Source organism: Muntiacus reevesi, chromosome 1 (assembly GCF_963930625.1).
Source record: "Muntiacus reevesi chromosome 1, mMunRee1.1, whole genome shotgun sequence".
Lineage (NCBI taxonomy): Eukaryota > Metazoa > Chordata > Mammalia > Artiodactyla > Cervidae > Muntiacus > Muntiacus reevesi.
In genome coordinates this window covers 72478139-72498469 of record NC_089249.1, presented here as the reverse complement: position 1 = coordinate 72498469, position 20331 = coordinate 72478139, and the positions used below count along the sequence as shown (strand labels likewise).

Here is a 20331-nt window from a genome sequence, read left to right as displayed (position 1 = left end):
AACATCAAGACTCATGATGTTATGTAAATAAAAATTCCACAGTTCAAATTCTGTACATAACCACAGCCTAACAATTTATTCACTTTTAAAATAACCTTGCCACATGCCTGGTTTTCACTTGAATTATGCTTAACAAAAATCTTCTGGTTTAAGTGATTTCTCAAGTCCTTTTAGTGCTACAACAGCCCTGCTCAGTTTCACCATTCTCTCCTCTTCATTCTTTCTTTAAACTATTGGTGCAACCCTCCTCCACCCACAGCGTCTTATACCACAGTCAAAGGTTAGCCCTCAACCTGGTCCTTGGAAAGACCGGACTTGAGAAACAGGTGTAACCTGAACTTGAATGGAGAAGAGGCTGTGGAAAGAAAAGATGAAAGGATCAAGGGGGAGAGGAATATTCCAGAAGGAATAGGAGATCATTGTCTACAATACCCTGGTAAAGGAATGCACTCTTTTTTTGAAACTCTGCCATACAGTACAAACCAAAATCACTTTCCTAATTTCCTTTACTGTGACCACAGATGGGAGTTCTAAAGACTAGGTGACGACAAAAGGGAAATAAGTACCAAAAATTATAAGAGCAACAAAAATGATCAGGTTTCCAAAACCACAGAGTGCTGTGAGGAGCAGAGCTCTCCTCTTCGTTTACACCCCTCTCCCCTCCTCCTGGCCTTAGGTGTGTCTGACCCTGACAGCCAAGCGCATGGCTCGGAAGAACTGCCTGGTGAAGAACTTGGAGGCGGTGGAGACGCTGGGCTCCACCTCCACCATCTGCTCCGACAAGACGGGCACCCTCACCCAGAACCGCATGACCGTCGCCCACCTGTGGTTCGACAGGGCCATCTACGAGGCCGACACCAGTGAACAGCAGACTGGTGACTGGCGGCATTGGCGGTCAGAGAGTGGAAGGATGTGGGAGACGTGATGGGCAGCTGAGAGGGCGCTAAGTCCAGACAGGGAGGAGAGAGCTGGAAAGGGAGAGGAGAGCCAGGAGGCCTGGCAAAAAGGAAATGTCTCTGAGGAGTGTTTGGATGCTGAACGGGGTGTGAATAACCCCCTGCTTTAAACTCTCCTGTTCCCCGCCCTGCTCACTGTTCTGTTCTCTCCTCAGGGAACCCATTTGCCAAGGGCTCTGATACCTGGTTTATCCTGGCCCAAATTGCTGGCCTCTGCAACCGGGCTGATTTTAAGGCGAATGAGGAGAACCTTCCCATAGCTAAGGTGTCAGGCCCAAGGGGGTAGAGGGGACTTCAGTGTCCAGCATGTAACCCTAAATCTCTCTTTCCTTGCCCTGGGTGATGCCCCCCAGCAGCCTCCCCATTCTGCCCCTCTATCTTATTACCATCGGCAAACCCAGGTGCCATGCCTCCCAGGCTTATTATACCAACCCCATCCTGGCAGCGGGCAACAACAGGAGATGCTTCTGAGTCAGCGCTCCTCAAGTTCATCGAGCAGTCCTACAGCTCTGTGAAGGAGATAAGAGAGAAAAATCCCAAGGTGGCAGAGATTCCTTTCAATTCTACCAACAAGTACCAGGTACAGAACCGACCAAGGTAGGAGATAGCAGCGGGGACAGGCTCGTCATCTGGAGAAGGGGGAGCTTTGCCTCTGCCTTTATGTCTGAGCTGTGGAACAAGATATCGTGTGCAACTGGCACCCCAGTTAGGGGGAATGTTCACCTCAAGGGAAAGCGCGTGTATGTGCATGTGCTAAATTGCTTCAGTCCCGTCCGACTCTTTGCTCCCCTGTGGACTGTAGCCCGCCAGGCTCCTCTGTGCATGGGATTCTCCAGGCAGGAATACTGGAGTGGGTTGCCACGCCCTCCTCCAAGAGATCTTCTCAACGCTGGGATTGAACCCGAGTCTCCTGTGGCTCCTGCATTGCTGGTAGATTCTTTACCACTGAGCCACCAGGGAAGCCCAAAGGGAAAGTGGTGAACAGAAAAAGGCAGACATAGATGATAAAGGAAGAGGCCTTCAGCCCTAAGCAGTCTTTTTTTTTTTTTTTTTAGCTCTAAGCAGTCTTGTGCAGCGAGCTAGTCACGAAGTAGTCTCTGAAATGTCCACAGGCAGCAAAGGCTGACTGGGTGTCTCTGTGGCAACTGTTGAGACTTGCTGCTGCAGAATATGTTAGGTTTGTCTGTCACTTCCTTGAGTACCGTATCTCACAAGTCATCAAATATTTCTTTTCATTCCATGCCCGCAGTTCTAGCAGCTGCCATCAGGCAGGCGGTCAGGGCTCTCCTGACTGTTTGTGAAGCTGCTTTTCCAGGGAGGTGTGACGAGAGAAGGAGAAATGCGGGGGGAGGAGCAGTGGTGGCCTCACCGGGAAATTCATGAGAGGGACAGGAAGCCCAGCACTTCCCTCCCATGTGGGAACACCGGCACACTTTGAGGGGTTCTGGTGGAAAGGCGGGAACAGTGGCATCACCGTCGGGGTGGGAGCTCAGCTAAGGTTTGATTTGCTTAGAATAGTGAGATTCTCTAAATTCATGCAATACTGTAAAGGTCATTCAGGTGTGGATAACAGAAAAGAAATGAGGCTCCCAAAAGTCAGTTTGGGTTTTGAGTCTTAAAAACACATAAAAGGGCTCAATTCACAACACATGTACTAAAACTAGAATCATACAGAGAAGATTAGTATGGCCCCCAGATGACAGGCAAATTCATGAAGTGGTCCATGCTTTTATATTTGAAAGTTGCTTAAAAGAATAGATCTTAAAAGTTTTTGTCACAAGAAAAACATTTTTGTAACTAAAAGTAACAACAAAATAAAAGCTATATAGATCTTTTAAAAACAAATTACCTATACTTTCACATTGAATGCTGAACAAGTAAAAGCTTAAGAAGAAACAGACCTGTAGGTTTTTTGTCTCAACTGGCTTTTCGTCAGTGAAATAAGATAGGTCCCCTAGGCCCAAACTGCAAACTTATTTCCATTTTTTCCTAATGTTTAGTGGCCTCACTAACCAGACAGGAATTTTGTGCTTGGCAAGGCCCAATTAAAGCCTTCAACTGGAAAGAATTAGGTACCTCTCCTTCCACAAAATTCAAAAGAAAAGCAAAACATAGTTATGACATTTGTTGGGATATCCAACAAAATAGCAATCCTTCCCCTAGATGACTATGTTAGACGCCTTTTCTGAGCTATTGAATATCAAGTTCGAACTGCAAAATCCTCCTCTACACCAAGTGTGCTCGGCCAGTCTGCAAGCCACCAGCTCTGGTGGGGCTTGCCTGGGGCCCCAGAAAACCCCTCTGACTCCTTTCTCTCCCTACCCATAAACAAGCTGCTTTATCGGCTTGCTCTCTGCTCTCGGGGCAGTCAGAGGACCTGATATGCAAAGGGGCATCTTAGCCTATTGGTCGTTTGCAAGGCCTGGTCTCTCTCCCTCTCTGAGACTGAAATGAAAGGAAGAAGCTTCTCAGTTCTGACATTTCCAGTTTCTCCCATCTTTTTCATCTGTAATTTTCTATCAAGGTGTGAGTTTTGTGTGTGTGACTAAATTACCAGCTTAAGCCGGTCTTGCTGTCATCTCCAATAATCTCCAATAGATAGTCAACAAAGGGGGTTTTTTAAGTGCTCAGAAAATTAAGTTTTTAAATTGTTTTTTACAGCTTTCTGCTTACGTGAGTTAAGGTTTTCCCTTTTAACTGCTTAAGCGTATTTTGAATAAAATAGCTTTTGGAAAGTTTCCTGAGGAGCCGTTGTAACCACACTTTACACCCAGGTTTCCCATCTGGCTTCTCCGGGGCCAGTGCGGCCTGGCTCCCTCAGCACCGCAGGCTCAGTTCCTCCCCGGGTGCTGAGTTTGTTACCCGACAGGTTACGTAGCAGGAATTTCCTGTCGATCATTAGAGGAACATCAGAAATAGTTCCTTGCTCAGATCAGATGACAGGAAAATGAAAACTGAAACTGATCTTCTCTGTCCTTCAGGCTCCCTTCATGGCTGTGCCCTCTGCCCCCCGACTGAGCCACAGGGACCCCCAACCCCCTATCAGGGGACTCGTCATGTTTGCAGGAGACAGTGGCCAGGGGGCTAGAATGGCTAACCATTGTACTTCACAGCTTTCAATATATTCTTTTTTTTTTTGGTTTGGAGATGTGTTCTGCTTACTGGTCAAAAAAAAAAATTCATAAACACAAAATAATAGCACATTCAACATATAAATAAAATTATCAAAGATGAGATTATACAAATTTTACTGGTAACATGTGGAAAATAGTTTATTTACCATTCCCCAAAATGAACATAAAAATATTCGAATCCACCACTATTTAGTGTAAAACTAAACAAATCAGAATGCTGGAAGAGTTTAGTAACTCAAAGTGAATAGATACCCTTATTCTTGTAGGGAAAAATTAAAGACAGTATTAATAAAAATGAAGCAACAATCATAAATATTAAATAGACAATCACCAAATACTCAATGACAGGGTTAAAGAATTTAGAACATAGACTGGTTAAGACAGCTTGGATTCTTCCCTGGATTGCTTCCACCTTCTAGCTATGTGACTCTGGACACAGATTAAACTTAGTTTTGTCATCTATAAAGAAATTTATAGTACCTACCCCACAGGGAAGTAGCTGGGAGGATTAAAATGACAATTCACGTAAAGCACTTGGAACAATGCCTGGCACATAGTAAGTGCTCAATAAATGTTACTATTATTATGGCACATAGTAAGTGCTCAATAAATGTTACTATTATTATTCATCCTAATCCCATCCTTCAGGCTCAACCCATCATGGTAAAGAACTGTCATTGTTTTTCAATATATTCTTCATTAATACTCTCTCTCTTTTATAAAAGCCAAATGAAGTGGGCATCGCAGATCTTTCACATTTTCTCAAAGGAGCTAAGGTTTGCAGAGGCTGAGTGGACAGACCCGAGGTCATAAAGCTAAGAAAGCATTCCTGCTGGTCTGAGAACACGGGTGTTCGGCTCTAAGCTTTCTTCCTGTTCACTGTGCTGTCTCCACTCTCTAGCCACTCAGGCAGAGAGGAAGCCAGAGGACAGAGTGCCTGGGCTGCCCTCAGCTCCAAGTATGCTTAAGACAATAACAGAGATTCGTGTGCAAACAATGCCAGGCTGTGGGGTCCTACAAAGGAGGGAGGAGTCCGACCAAAGAGCAGATGTAACTGCAGGGAGGAGGGCTGTGCTGGGTCAGGGGACAAGGGAAATGGAGGTATGACACAGCTTATCTTTGCTTCTCTGACCCAACGCTCGCTCTCGCCTCTTTCCATCGAAGCTTCCTCTCCTCTCCATAGGTGTCCATCCACCTTCAGGAAGACAACTCCCAGGCCCACGTCCTGATGATGAAGGGGGCACCCGAGAGGATCTTAGACTTGTGCTCTACTTACCTTCTGAAAGGGCAGGAGTACCCAATAGACGATGAAATGAAAGATGCCTTCCAAAACGCCTACTTGAATCTGGGAGGTCTGGGGGAACGTGTGCTAGGTGAGGCGGCTGTGGGAGAAGCCTTTGCAGAGTGACGTCAAAACTTTCATTATTTGTGGGGTGAAGAATCTAGGAGGTTGGGGCAAGCGGGTAGAGACATAGTGGAATGACTGCTGGTCCCATCTTCTGTCCCTCTCCAGGGTTCTGCTTCTTGAATCTGCCTAACACTTACCCCAAGGGATTCAAGTTTAACACCAGTGAAATCAACTTTCCCATGAATAACCTTTGTTTCGTGGGGCTCATCTCCATGATTGACCCTCCCCGAGCTGCGGTGCCTGATGCTGTGTGCAAGTGCCGAAGCGCTGGGATTAAGGTAAGTGCCAGAGCAATCCAGACACCCCTCACCTATCCTAACCTGGATCCACAGTAGGAAACTCTGGACAGGGTAGGTTCTTCATTTAATTTAGCTGACTTCTGCTTCCTTGAGCTTATAAGTTTCAGTCTTGAGAGAACTTTATAGTGTGTCCTCTGTAGTTAGAAGCCCGTCTTGAATTAGAATCACCAGGGGATGAACACAACATTGTAAATCAACTATACTTCAATAAAATTAAAAAATAAAATAAAACGAGATCACCAGGGGAGCTTTAAAACTCTGATGCCTTGGCCACTCTCCAGACCCCTTCAAGTTTCTAATTGGGAGCCAGGTATCTGTATTTTTCAAAACTCTCCTAGAGATTCCAGTGTGCAGACAGGTTTGAGAACCTAAGCCCTAGGAGAGTGCTTCTCAAACTGATGTGCATTGAATAGCCTGGGGCTTTTATTGGAATGCAAATCCTTTTTCAGTTAAGTCCAGAAGTCCCCAAGATTGCGTATTTCTGACAAGCTCCCAGGTGATGCCATTGCTGCTGGTCTGCAGGCCACACTGGAAGTAGCGAAGGGCTAGAAGATGTCATAAAAATGTACTGCTGAGTGGGTTGTCAAAAGGGTGAAGCCAAGTGGGCTGGGGTCCTGGGGCAGACATTTGAGAGATTGAGGGACTGAGAGCTGGGCCCCTTGGCGGATCTGACTCGGGGTGAGCAGCTGCCACAACAGGTGTATGTCCAGGAGCAAGAGCTAGAAGTTGAAACGAAGTGGTCCGAGAGCAAACCCAGAGACGGGAACTCCCCTTCAGTCAGAAGAGGACTTTGGACTTCATGGAGTAGCAGCAGTAAAATTCCTCTAATTCTGAGATGCTCTGTATTCCACTTTCCCAGGCCAAATTCTACCACTTGTTGTTGTTGCTTGTCTGTTTACTTTTGTATTTTGGCTGGCATGCGGGATGGTTCCCCGACCAGGGATCGAACCCAGGGCTCTGCAGTGAAAGTGCCAAGTCCTAACCACTAGGCGACCAGGGAACTCCCTCCAAGGTCAAATTCTAAGACTCCTGCACATCTTCACAGATTAGGTATTGTCAGCTCTCTGCTCACACTTGATATTCTGGAATATTTAGGAGAGCAGGTTGGAGTTGGGGTGGGGCTGGAAGTGTTTAAGGAGAACTGGCTGCTCTCTGTCAGAGTTGACTTCATCTTGACCTTTAACCATTGGCGGTTTGTCTATGAGCAGTCTGGGTCACGCTAAGTACAATGATTGGTCACTGTAGTGGGAACCGAGGAATGGATAGAGGAAACTATTCTGTGTGAATTCGCTGATTACTACAAGATGTTTTGGGGTGGAACAGTGGTTCATTATAACACATCTGCACAGGGTAACCGTACATCTTGATAGTCCTCCACAGATCGACAACATCATACTCTGGTAGCTAAATGGAGAAGGGGTTCATTTGCATTTTCTCAGCTTCCAGGTGGGCTGCCGGGATGAGAAGTATAGATATTATGGAGGTAGTCTAAAGTTTACTTCATCCGGGAGTTTATGGATCTCTTTAGCAAGAAGGAGAGTTATAATTATGTCCACAGGTGCGGAGGCCCACCCAGGAGACAAAGAATGGATCTGAGGCAGGGTGCCTGCCGGCGCAGGACACGCCCACGGCCGGAGAGGCACAGCGAGCTGTGATAGGTCACAGTCCAAAGGGGATCCGGGGGGGCCTGGAGTTGGCACCTGAAATGCAAAGGCTGCTGCTTCCTGGGCCCATTCTTGTTCTGGGCACAGGTTTACATTTTCATTTCTTACCTCTTCTGGACCTGAAGCTGACAGAAACTTGGCTGGCCTGGTGAGGAATTCTGCATCACTCCCTTTTCCCTATCGGGAGTGTAAGATGTACACAGGAGGCCGTCCTGCAAGGAGGATGAAGTATAGTGGCTCTACAGGGGGCCAAGTTTCCCAGGCGGCTCAGTGGTGAAGGACCTGCCCGCCAGTGCAGGAGACACAGGAGACTCAGGCTTGACCCCTGGGTCGAGAAGATCCTCCAGAGAAGGAAAGTGCAATCCACTCCAGTATTCTTGCCTGGAAAATCCCATGGACAGAAGAGCCTGACGGGCTACAGTCCCTGCGGTCACAGGGCGTGGGACAGGACTGAGCACACACACAGAGTGTTGTCCCAGTGGTGAGCGCCCTCCAACGCTAACTCCAAAGTGGTGTTGATGCAGAGCTGATGGATGTGATGAAGCTGTTGACACAGGCTGGATAACAGCTGCGGGGCAGCAAAATTTTTTTTTTACAATTGACGGTGGGACTGGTGTTTCTCAGATAGTCATGTGTTCAGGCCTTAGGAACGAATGATTTTAAAAAACTAAAATAAGGGACTTCCTTGATGGTCCAGTAGTTAAGACTCCACACTTCCAATGCAGGAGGTGTGGGTTTGATTCCTTGGGGAACTAAGATCCCACATGCTGTGTGTAGCATGGCCAAAAAAAAAGAAAACTGAAGTAAAATTATCCCATTATGGAAGGGGAGTTGGTGAGGAATGGATTCGTGTATATATATGGCTGAGTCTCTCTGCTGTCCACGTGAAACTGTCAGGTTTAATTTTAAGTCAATTATTAATTGGCTATGTTGTTATTTAGTCACTCAGTCCTGTCTGACTCTTTTGCAAGCCCATGGCCTGTGGCCTGCCCAGGCTCCTTTGTCCATGGGACTCTCCAGGCAAGAATACTGGAGTGGGTTACCACGCCCTTCTCCAGGAGATTTTCCTGACACAAGAATCAAACCCACATCTCTTATGTCTGCTGCATTGGCAGGCAGGTTCTTTACCACTGAGCTACCTAGGAAGCCAATTGACTCTACTCCAACATAAAATGAAAAGTTTTTATTTTTTAATAAAGAATACCAAATCATTAAAAATAAAATTATCCCATCGTATTTGCCACTACCTGAGGCCCTTGGCAGTATGAGGCTACTTGGCCCTGGCTATGAATTCAGCCTCTTCTAAGAACTGCAGCCGAGCAGCGAGCACCTGAAGTTAAGATCACCAGCGCTGGAAGCTCTCTCTCAGTGGGTCTGATCTGGGGGAAGAGGGCCCAAGGGAACAAGGAAGGCAGCTTGCAAGTGTACCTGGGAACACCAGAAGTACAGCAGCATCAAGAAGTGAGACATGAAATTCCTTTAGTACTTGACGAATTCCAGAAACTACTAGATGCCTTTTATTTTGAAGGGAGCCATTCTCTTCTATTATGTGAATGCATCTCAATGTTCTGTGAAATTGTGTCCTAGGAACTCACTCTTGGGGTGACTGACTTTGTTTTTATTTCTCCGGGCTAGCATAGAGGTGGTACTTCCAGAAACTGCCATAGAACAGTAGTTCTGGTCAGGCAGGGCTAGGTACAATTGTCCTACATGTCATTATTAATGAGCTACTGGGAAATGTCCAGGGCACTGTAAGCCTAAAAAGCCATCACTGAGGACTCAGTCTGAACCACACCTGGAATCTTTGGTGAGATTCCCTCCTAGATGCTCTGTGCGCCCCATAGGCCGAGCTTTGTGAGGTCCCAGTGCCCCACAGCCGAGCCAGGGCATTGGAAACCGATGAGGGGGGAACTGCTCATAGCGCACCTTGCCCGGTCCCTGGGAATCCCAGCTTAGCTAGCACTTCCCCCAGCAAGCCAGCAGTGCCAGTATGGAATGAGGAGGGCTCATGGGAAAACCCCTTCAAGGCTTATTTCCACGCTCTGGGAGTGAATAGACGGACCTTTCCGGGACCTCTGTCCTCAGTTCAGCCACAGGCAGGTAGTTCCCTTCTCCCTCCCACCAAAGCCTGAGAATTACGTGCTTAGAGGGCACTTGGCAACCATGGGCAGTGGTTCCCAGGAAGCAATCCTTCCTTCATGCTATAATTGCTTGTTGATGGATTACTCTGCGCTAGGAATTATGCTAAGCTGGAAACTTAACATGAATCCTAGGCATGGCCCCATGCTCTCAGAGTTCTCAGTCCAGCAGAGGAGAGAGACAGACGAGCCATCACCCACAGACAGTGTGCGGAGGGTTAGGAGAACAGAAGGCTAGAAGGCCACACGCATGGGCACCTGATCTTTGGGGAGGAAACGGATAGAACTAGGGCTGGGCCCCGGTACCCGGAAAAGGGCCAGAGCCCAGGGGCACAAGGAGGCCGTGGGAAGAAGAGGGGGAGAGTGAGGATCAGAACGCACTTGGGTCTGGATGAAAGTTTGCTAGGCAGATGGATTCTTCCAGATGTTCCTTTACTGCCATCGCTCTATGGGTAGGTGCTTCTGTCTTTGAGCTTAAAAAGGCAGTATAGCACTGTAGAGAATAGTATGGAGATTCCTTTAAAACCTAGGAATAAAACTACCATATGACCCAGCAATCCTACTACTGGGCATATACCCTGAGAAAACCGTAATGCAAAAAGACACAGGTACCTCAACGTTCATTGCAGCACCATTTACAACAGCCAGGACATAGGAGCAACCGAGATGTCCATCAACAAATGAATGGATAAAGAGGTTGTGGTCCATACACACAATGGAATATTACTCAGTCGTTAAAAGGAGCAAATTTAAGTCAGTTCTAGTGAGGTGGAGGAATCTAGAGCCTGTAATACCGAGTGAAGTAAGTCAGAAAGGGAAAAACAAATATTGCATATTAACACATATATTTGGAACCTAGAAAAATGATACTGATGAACCTGTTTGCAGGGCAAAAATAGAGATGCAGACAGAGAGAACAGACTTAGAGAACAACAGGGGAAGGAAAGGGTGGGACACATTGACAGAGCAGCGCTGAAACAGCTACATCTCCATATATACAACTAGTGGGAAGTTGCTGTGTAATACAGGAAGCTCAACCTGGTGCTCTCAACCTAGAGGAGTGGGAAGGGGTGGGAGGTGGGATGGAGATTCAGGAGGGAGGGAGTATATGTAAACTTATGGCTGATTTGAGCTACTGTATGGCAGAAACCAACACAACATTGTAAAGCAATTATCCTCCAATTAAAAAGATAAAATAATTTTTAAAAAAGAGGCAGAATAGCTTCTGAGGTGATACATGAAATTCTGAATATAGTGTGCTTGTGCGTGCTGAGTTATGTCAGACTCTTTGCAACCCCATGGACTGTAGCCTACCAGGCTCCTCTGTCCATTGACTTGTTCAGGTAGGAATACAAGAGTGGGTTGCCATTTCCTTCTCCATCTGAAGATAGTAAATACACTCAAATCCCTGATTTATTCATGGGAAACCAGAGTCCAGTTTGTCCTATGTTTTATGGTCTGATGACCTTGACCCCCCCCCCCCAAGGGTTGAAGCTAACATAGCAAGATTTTTGACTGACAGCCCAAGTTCTTGGGAATGAGCTACTTAAACCCCTGTGGAATGACAGCAGTGATCTCTTAGCTCTTGGAGAGAGAGGTGAAGGACTGGGGACCTCCCTGAAGATGACTCTGCTCTCTTTTCCTCCCCTCCCAACCCAGGTGATTATGGTAACAGGGGATCATCCCATCACAGCCAAGGCCATTGCCAAGGGCGTGGGCATCATCTCAGAGGGCGCTGAGACAGCAGAGGACGTTGCTGCCCGGCTCAAGATCCCTGTCAGCAAGGTCAATCCTAGGTGAGAGCCCCAAAGAACTCAGACATACCATTTCCCCCCTCCATCCTTAGCTTGCTCCACCAACTAAAGTTTTCAGAGGTTCTTTCTGTAGGTAGGACATGCATGGTTTACTTACTGAAAAGTAAAACATAACAGGAAAATGACCAAGCGACTATGTCAGTAGGTTTTCAGATGAAGGCAGGCCAAGAAAGAAGGTAGGGAAGAGGGAGGAAGAGGTGGGGGGTGGGGATACACTGTGTCGATCTGGGGAGAGTGCATGGCTGGGGACACGTTGAGGAGATGGGGTTGAAAGGAGAAACAAGCAGGTTATAGCAAAGATGAGTCTGAGGGTACCAGAATGCCTGGTGAATTCTCAATACCTGGAGCTAACCCTTAGAAATACCTCTTCCTCAGGGATGCCCAAGCCATTGTGGTGCATGGCTCAGAACTAAAGAATATGAACTCTGAGCAGCTTGATGAGATCCTCCAAAACCACCCTGAGATCGTGTTCGCTCGGACCTCGCCCCAGCAGAAGCTCATTATTGTAGAGGGATGTCAGAGGCTGGTAAGGGAGACCAAGGAGGTTTGGGAAGTCACCCAGGCCCAAACCAAGCAGAAGAACAGGTGGGCTGGGCTGGAGGAGGAGCCAGAGAGCATCCGATTGTGAACCCCTGAGACAGGCATCTATTTGGGGGCTCCCTGATAGTTTCGCCATCTCAGGAGGTGCAGGAGAAGGAAGGGCCAAGAAGCTATCTCAAGAAACAGAAGGTGACCTTTAGAACGGGTCCTGAACCTGACCCAGTAATTATTTCACTCCCCCTGTGCTTCCCCCAGGGAGCCATTGTGGCGGTGACAGGGGATGGGGTGAATGACTCCCCGGCGCTGAAGAAGGCGGACATCGGCATCGCCATGGGCATCGCCGGCTCCGACGTGTCTAAGCAGGCCGCCGACATGATCCTGCTGGATGACAACTTTGCCTCCATCGTCACGGGTGTGGAGGAGGGTGAGGAAGTAGGGTGCCCAGGGTAGGGACTTACTTGGCCCTCAGACTCAGGTGAGAGTTGATGCACATTATTCTCATTTCCTTTGCCCATCTTCCAACCTCCTGTACACACTGGGAAAAATCACTGTAAGTCACAATTTTGCAAATTGGATTTAGCTGGTCCTTAGACCATCGCTATGTGGAACCCTATGTGATTGGAGGAAAGTCCAGATTGTCTAGGTGGAGGGCAGCTCTAGTGCAGCATAGTTTGTTGCGTCTCTCGTGGAGATTCAAGTGGGTCTACTGTAAGTTTCAGGGTGTAGCCATACCCATGACTACTCTGTACTTCACAATCTCAGGAGGACTTTCAGGCAACCTGTTGTCTGAATGATGTTGACACATCAAGGTCATTTGGAGCCTGACTGCTTGAGCCAGATCAAGTCCCCTCTTTCACAGAGACAATTCCCATTGGTGAAGCCCAGATTTCTGCTTCCTGCGCTCCCTGATTCCTGCCTGGAGCTATGAATTAAAACCTATTACAATCCATGTAATAATAACGGTTAACATTATATTGAGACCGTGAATGATCCTCAGTATTGAGACCTTGTATAATCCTCAGTATTGTATGTCCACTCAATTCAATAAACTTTTGAGCATCAGCTATGTATCAGGCACTATTCTAGATGCTGGGGATTCAACAATGGGGAGTAAAATAAGACACCTCCTTGCTCTCAGGTAACTTAATTTCTAGTGAATTAAGATAGATAGAAAATAAACTGAACAGTATAATAAAAGAAGACAAGTGCAATGGGAAAAAATAAGTAAAGCAGGGAGTGGAAGGAGGGGTGACACTTTTTTAAAAGGTTGTCAGGGAAGGATTCAAGCCATCTTGCAATGCAGGAGGAATGAAGCTCAGAGAGGTGAGGGGTGCCCAAGATCACAAGTTAGTTATGGCAGAAAATGCAGCTGGAACCCACACCCAGGCTTTTTCCATTTCAGCCTTAATTTTTTTTTAATTGAAATATAATTGATTTACAGCATTGTGTTAGTTTCCGGGGTATAGTGAAGTGATTCAGTTTTATATATATATAATTTTCCCCTTTGATAATAATAAGCTTAGTTTTCCATGTCTGTGAGTCTGTGTCTGCTTTGTAAATAAGTTCATTTGTGTCATATTTTAGATTTTACATATGGGTGATGTCATGATATTTGTCTTTGTCTGACTTACTTCACTTAGTATGATAATCTCTAGTTCCATCCATGTTACTGCAAATCCACGCTTAATCTTCTTAGGGCTTTTAAACTGGCATTCTCAGACATCTCAAAGTATTAACCAGGCCCCAGCCTGCTTAATTTTCAGAGATCAGATGATAGTAGCCATGTTGAATCCAAGAACACAGAGTATACAAATTTGACAGGCTTAAGTCATGGCTTTAACTAACAGTGACACAATTTAGAAACAAAACTGGGGCTGCCAAGGCTGAGGATCCTTTCTCGGGCTGAGTGACACTGCTTTGTAGCGGTGTCTCTGCCCAGGAGCTGGTTTGGGGGAGGTGTGACGTCTCTGTGCCGCTCACAGAAGGTTGACCATCCTTACCAGGCCGCCTGATCTTCGACAACCTGAAGAAATCCATCGCCTACACCCTAACCAGCAACATCCCCGAGATCACCCCCTTCCTGATGTTCATCATCCTTGGCATCCCCCTGCCTCTGGGCACCATCACCATCCTCTGCATTGACCTGGGCACGGACATGGTGAGGGCCAAGCTGGGGCCCCGCTCGGGGAACTCCTGTGAAATGGACTGAGTTGGCACAGTCTATGTGAGGCGGAGGGGCAGAGCTTGAGTGACTTCTCTGAGTTTCCTTCTGAACTGTGTGTCCCCTGTTGCCTCCACCCTCCATCCTCCAGGTCCCTGCTATCTCCCTGGCTTATGAGTCAGCTGAAAGTGACATCATGAAGAGGGCTCCACGGAACGCAAAGACTGATAAGCTGGTGAATGACCGTCTCATTGGCATGGCCTACGGACAGATTGGTGAGGCTGCGGGAATGAGGGGTGGAAGGGGGTGAGGAGAGGCTGCCCCAGAAGGGTCATGAGGCCAGTCTTGGTTTGGAAGTTCAGGGAGCTATTTTCTTAATTATGAACTGTGCTAGGCCCTAGCACAAAAAACCACTGATCTCTGATCTGCTCTTGACTTAAGGATCCGGGTGGAAAGGCGCAGACATACACAAGAGAATGGCAGGTTGCTTTCCACGTGCCACATATTGAGTACAGATAGGAGACACTACAGGAGTACAAGGCAGCAGGACTCACCAACCTAGAGGACAGTCAGAGAGGCCGTGTGGACGAAGCATGACTTAAACCTGGTGCTGGAAGACAGGGCTTAGCTAATAAATGGACGGTCAGACGTGGGGGACCAGAGGACACCTGGTTGTTGGAGAGTGAATAAATCAAGTTGGTGGAGTGCTTATTCCTGATAAAGAAGTAGTTGGAAATGAGGCTCTGGACACAGGTAGTATTTATAGTGGGTCGAAGTCTTGAAAGACACTTCTTTGTTCTTCAGTAGCCGGGTACAATGGGGGTACAGGCAAGAGAGAGGGACAGAGGAGACAGTATCAGTATTTAGAGATGGAAACACATAGAAAAGGCACAGATTTAGGAGCCATATCTCTGTCTGAGCCTCGGGATCACAACTTACTACCTGTACAACTCTGGATAATGACTGAGCCTTTTTCATGCTTTGGTTTGCCCACGTATGAAACGTAAGTGATGACTCAGAACTGCTGGGAGAATCACTGTGCACAAGTACCTGCACAGTGACAGCTCTGCGGTCAGTAGGCAGACATTAGCAGCAGCCGTGGCTGTGGTTTCCAGGCATGCGGGATGGAGGTTTTCACCAAGGGAGAGGCATGGAACAGATGGGAGAAATGTGAGGGGAAGAGAGGACGTGATGAGTGTCCTGGTGCCAGAGGAAATGGAGAGGGAGGAGTCCAGCATCCACTCTGTGGACAGAGAGAGGATAAACCCCCTCAGGTCCTTTCCAGTTTTAAGGTTATATAACCCTGGGTTAGAGCTTAGAAACCAATGTCAGACTTGGGAGGCAAGTCCAACAGAGATGGCAGGATCAGATCATCGATGGCATGAATCTTCAACATTACAGCTCAGACACATATCAACCCTGCTAGAAGCAAGTCCCAGGCCCCGCCTCTTCCGTGGCCTGCCTTTTGAGATCCTCCTCTGAGCGAGGATCCCCTGACCTGTAACTATCACTGACAGGGATGATCCAGGCTCTGGCAGGATTCTTCACCTACTTTGTGATCTTGGCTGAGAATGGCTTTAAGCCTCCTGATCTGCTGGGCATCCGCGTCAGCTGGGAAAATCGATACATCAATGACCTGGAGGACAGCTATGGACAGCAGTGGGTGAGTGAGAGGCAAGATAGTAGATGGTGGCCAATAAGCGTGAAGAAGAAACCAGGAGGAAGGGGTTTAGCAAGTTTTTGAAGACACCAGGCAGACAGATGATCCTCATCTCCAGTCCTACAGGAGCTTTCTAACATTTGACCTCAACCTCCGATCACATCAGCAAACATTCTTCTCTTTGTTTACAATGACTTCATTTCTGTTAATTACTACTGTCTGTTGCCTATTCATATCTTCCTGGGTCTTTCTGGCTTCCTTGGACCTGGAAATCTTCTTTGTCAATCAACTTTTGGGAGGCTGATTTCCAGGTTCTAATAATCATTGCCCCAGAAATGAGTGCTGGATCCTTTCTCCTGTTATTCTCCTTTTCCATGGGAGATCAAAGAATAGGATTTTAAATCTGAAAATTTATTTTCTTTGTATATTCTCTTCCTTGTCATTCTAAACTGTTTAAACTTAGAGGATGCCTCTCTGTATTAGTCATTCCTAACACCCAAGATAAATGAGGTCCAAACTGAAGCCCTCTGTCCAAAAATATGCATTTAAGAATTTTAGTAAGTATGTATTTGTGAACACTTCCATCTCAATTTCTAGGACAGTGGGAGATGTGACACCAATTTTTGCTAGAATCATAGGACCAGAGGCTTCATATACAGTCCATGGAGGACAAGATGGCCTGTTCTTCATCCTACAAATGAGGAATCTGAACCTGGAGAGGTTTAGTGACTTGCTCAAAGCCCTACAGTGAATCCCTACAAGAGCTGGACAAGAATTCTAGATTGATTCCTGCCCAGCACTTTCCCATGTCACCATGATGCCTCCAAACCAAGCTAACTGCAGGGTTCTCAAAACTATGTTAAAACCAAGAACATTGTTGGAACGCTTGCCCGCACACACAGTTCAGCTCAGTCACTCGGTTGTGTCCGACTCTTTGCGACCCCATGGACTGCAGCACGCCAGGCCTCCCTGTCCATCACCAACTCCCGGAGTTGCTCAAACTCATGTTCATCGAGTCCGTGATGCCATCCAAACATCTCATCCTCTGTCGTCCCCTTCTCCTTCCGCCCTCAATCGTTCCCAGCACCAACGAGTCAGTTCTTTGCATCAGGTGGCTGAAGTATTGGAGCTTCAGCTTCAGCATCAGTCCTTCCAATGAATATTCAGGCCTGATTTCCTTTAGGATTGACTGGTTTGATCTCCTTGCAGTCCAAGGGACTCTCAAGAGTCTTTTCCAACAGATTTCCACTATCTGAGCCTCGAGGCCGACAGATGTCAATGTTCCCAGCTAGCAGGGTCCAAAGATGCCCAGAGTCCTCACTGCTGTGTACCTTGTCAACATCTCCTCAATCCTCAGATCAAGCCCCTTGTTAGTTTTATATCTTAAAACCATCTCCCTGCTACCAAGATGAAGCTTGTCATATGTTTATTTACAGTCAACTATTTCTCAATCCGTTTTGCAGTATCTTAAGACGTCGCTGATATAATTTGATGTTAATTGAAATTAATTTTAATTATATCAGTGATGTCTTAAGATATTGCAAAACGGATTGAGAACAACTGCCCTGCCAAACAAATGCCATAAAGGCAAGGTCTATGCCCCTTCCCCTGCTGTAACCTTCAGATTATCAAATATAGAGATTCCTCCCTAGGAAGTACCCTGCACACTGCTAGATGGCTCCTTACGTCTGGCAGTAATTCAATTGGTCACCAATCATTCATTCAGCGAATATTTGTTGAGCATCTTCTATGCATCGGGGACTGTTTTGTCCCTGGGACATGGTAGTGAACAAAAATAGCCAAGAGACTGCTCTTGTGGAGGTTATATTCTAGTTAGGGGCGCAGGGTGGGAAGGGAGAAAGATAATAGCCGAATAGATAATATACTGGGTCCATAGACTGTAAGCCCAAGAGGGGTCCAAAGAAGTGCTGGAATTGGGATACTAAAATAGGTGACACTGAAAGATAAAGATGGTGACCAGAGAGAAAAGAGGTGCTTGAAACTAAAATTACAGGAAAAAATGTGGCTATTGGAAAATACATCTGGACTTTAATCAAGGGAGCAAGCAATCAGGTGGGAAAGGGAGTGCACCATTGGAGGAGATGAAGATTCTGTGAGACCACGGTATGGGGAGGATCATCAACACGGGTATTTAAATCTCCAAAACTGAGGACAGGCGCAGTTAGAAGGACAGTGAGTCAGGAACTAAAATTTCCAAGTGATGATGGGAGTGGTTTGGATTCGGTAGCTGGCTGCAGAGGACGGGTGGTATGATCTGATGCACAGAAATGTGCTGACTGCTCTCACTCTAAGTTCAGCGCTTGGCTCATCAATTTCCAGCTTTTGTTTTCTATTGTTTTGGGCTCTATGGTGGTGGTGGTAGTTCAGTCTCTAAGTTGAGTCCAACATTTGCAACCCCACGCACTATAGCCCTCTAAGCTGCTCTGTCCATGGGATTTCCAGGCAAGAATATTGGAGCAGGGTGCCCTTTCCTTCTCCAGGGTATCTTCCCAACCCAGGGATCGAACCTGCATCTCTTGCGTTGTAGGCAGATTCTCTTATCACTGAATCACCAGGAAGCCCTTAGGGCTCTATATTTCCCTCCAAGTACAACCCTGACCACATCCCATGAGGTTCTATCTGTAGTATCTCATTACTGGTCAGTCCTACACATTTTCAAAATTTTTATTGGAGCTACAAGTTATTTATAAACATGCTATTTTTTGGAAAGATTTCGTTTGATGTTGACCACTTTTTAAAGTCTTTATTGAGTTTGTTACAATATTGCTTCTCTTGTTTTTTGTTTTGGTTTTTTGGCCCTGAGGCACATGGGATCTTAGCTCCCCAACCAGAGCTTGAACCCACAGCCCCATGCATTGGAAGGAGAAGTCTTAACCACTGGACAGTCAAGGAAGTCCCACAAACATGCTGTTGTTTTTTTAATGGGCTTTTTCTCCAATCTAATTTAAATGCACCTCTCCTGTGCTTGTATAGCCCTCTGTGATGTCCCTCTTATAACCGACCCACTGTGCTGACATCGCATATTTATCTTCCCCACTGGACTCTAACTTCCTTCTGTGCAAAATGTGAATGAATGAATGGATGAGTGAATGCCTCCCATCTGGGACCACTCTTCGGGTATCCCTTCCCCTCTGCATGCAGATTCCCTACAGTCCCATCTTCCTTACCTCTTTCCTCAGATTCTGCTTTCCTCTTGAGTTCCCCTTCTTTTACACCACTCTTCTTATTAACTTAGTAAATATTTATGAGCCATACTACCAGCCACTCACCGAACAAAGCTTGGGGAGGGAGGACACAGATAAACAAGGTGCTTGCCCTTGAGGGGTTCTCAATCAGATAAGGAAAACATAAACACACAACACAAAGTGAAAAGTGCTAGGACACAGATATGTGAGAAGGGCTGTGGGGAATCTAAAGAGGGGACCTAATTCAGCCTTGGGATCTGGGAAGGCAGGAGAAAGAAGCAGCCTTTGAGGCATAGCTGAATCCCTCCTGACACTGATGGCTCCCCTCTGCCCATCTTTCCCTAGACCTATGAGCAGCGGAAGGTGCTGGAGTTCACGTGCCAAACGGCCTTCTTTGTCAGCATCGTGATCGTGCAGTGGGCTGACCTCATCATCTGTAAGACCCGCCGCAACTCAATCTTCCAGCAGGGCATGAGGTGAGCGCCGCCCACCAGCCCCAGCCCTGCCTCAAACTGCACCCCCTACCTCTCCCTCTTCATCTCCCTCACCCCCATAAACATTTCCTCTCAGAAACAAGATCCTCATATTTGGGATCCTAGAGGAGACAATCCTGGCCGCTTTTCTGTCCTACACTCCAGGCATGGATGTGGCCCTGCGAATGTACCCACTCAAGTGAGTAAGGGGCGGGGGGCAGGGCGAGGCTGCTCTGGGCACAGGGCAAGCATGTGGGAGGAAGTGTGGGTGAGTGTGCACTCAGTGATGTAGAGAGGACCGCCTGTGCTCCCGTGAACACCTTATTTGAGGAGGGATTAGGAATGAGTGATTGCACTCACCAGACATGCAAATTCAGTGGACTCACCAGTGCTTAACAGAGTGGTTTCCCTTCTATAATAATGCATGGTATAGCTGTCCCAGGCTACATACTGCTCGGAACTGATGCAATCATTAAATAGCCTAATCTATGCAAGGCTGATTTTGTGGTACTTCTGCAAATATGTTTTCATACGTATGTGTGTATGTGAGTGGGCACACTGATATTCTCACTATCTGGTGCCTTGTTTGGTTCAAGTCCTATGTTTTCATTTTTTATATTAGCATATGCTTATGAAATTTTTTCATTTAACAGTTTTATAGAGAAAAAACCAAAACTCCTGTTTCACTCCCCCTTCCCCCAACTCCATATTGGTAGCCTCTATTAATGATTTAGTGTGTATTCTCCCAACTGATTTTCTACATGTTTATACATTTGGCTCACCTTTCTGTCCCTTGCAGTGTTTTACACAATGTTTTGCATTCTGTAGCTGCTAAATTAATGTTTACTAAGACATTGGCACTGCCCTTAGATGCTGAC

General features: G+C 46.7%; 1 protein-coding gene, 1 long non-coding RNA gene and 1 pseudogene across 2 annotated transcripts in view; 2 read left to right on the top strand and 1 right to left on the bottom strand.

Annotated features, from left to right (window-relative positions):
- ATP1A4 (ATPase Na+/K+ transporting subunit alpha 4) overlaps positions 1-20331 on the top strand; it is a 31128-nt gene that overhangs the window by 8521 nt on the left and 2276 nt on the right. The window contains exons 8-20 of the mRNA XM_065947592.1: positions 677-875; positions 1112-1221; positions 1402-1536; positions 5274-5463; positions 5604-5776; positions 11259-11395; positions 11789-11939; positions 12209-12377; positions 13957-14111; positions 14266-14389; positions 15632-15777; positions 19326-19456; positions 19551-19652. Of these exons, the coding sequence (XP_065803664.1) occupies positions 677-875; positions 1112-1221; positions 1402-1536; positions 5274-5463; positions 5604-5776; positions 11259-11395; positions 11789-11939; positions 12209-12377; positions 13957-14111; positions 14266-14389; positions 15632-15777; positions 19326-19456; positions 19551-19652 (1922 nt within the window). The remainder of the gene's footprint in view (positions 1-676; positions 876-1111; positions 1222-1401; positions 1537-5273; positions 5464-5603; positions 5777-11258; positions 11396-11788; positions 11940-12208; positions 12378-13956; positions 14112-14265; positions 14390-15631; positions 15778-19325; positions 19457-19550; positions 19653-20331) is intronic.
- On the top strand, positions 2588-2687 carry LOC136156786 (U6 spliceosomal RNA; annotated as a pseudogene).
- Positions 14857-16713, bottom strand: LOC136176917 (uncharacterized). Its single transcript, XR_010664646.1, has 2 exons — positions 15057-16713; positions 14857-14912 (listed from the first exon to the last, which is right to left on the bottom strand). It is a non-coding gene; the product is annotated as an uncharacterized lncRNA (long non-coding RNA).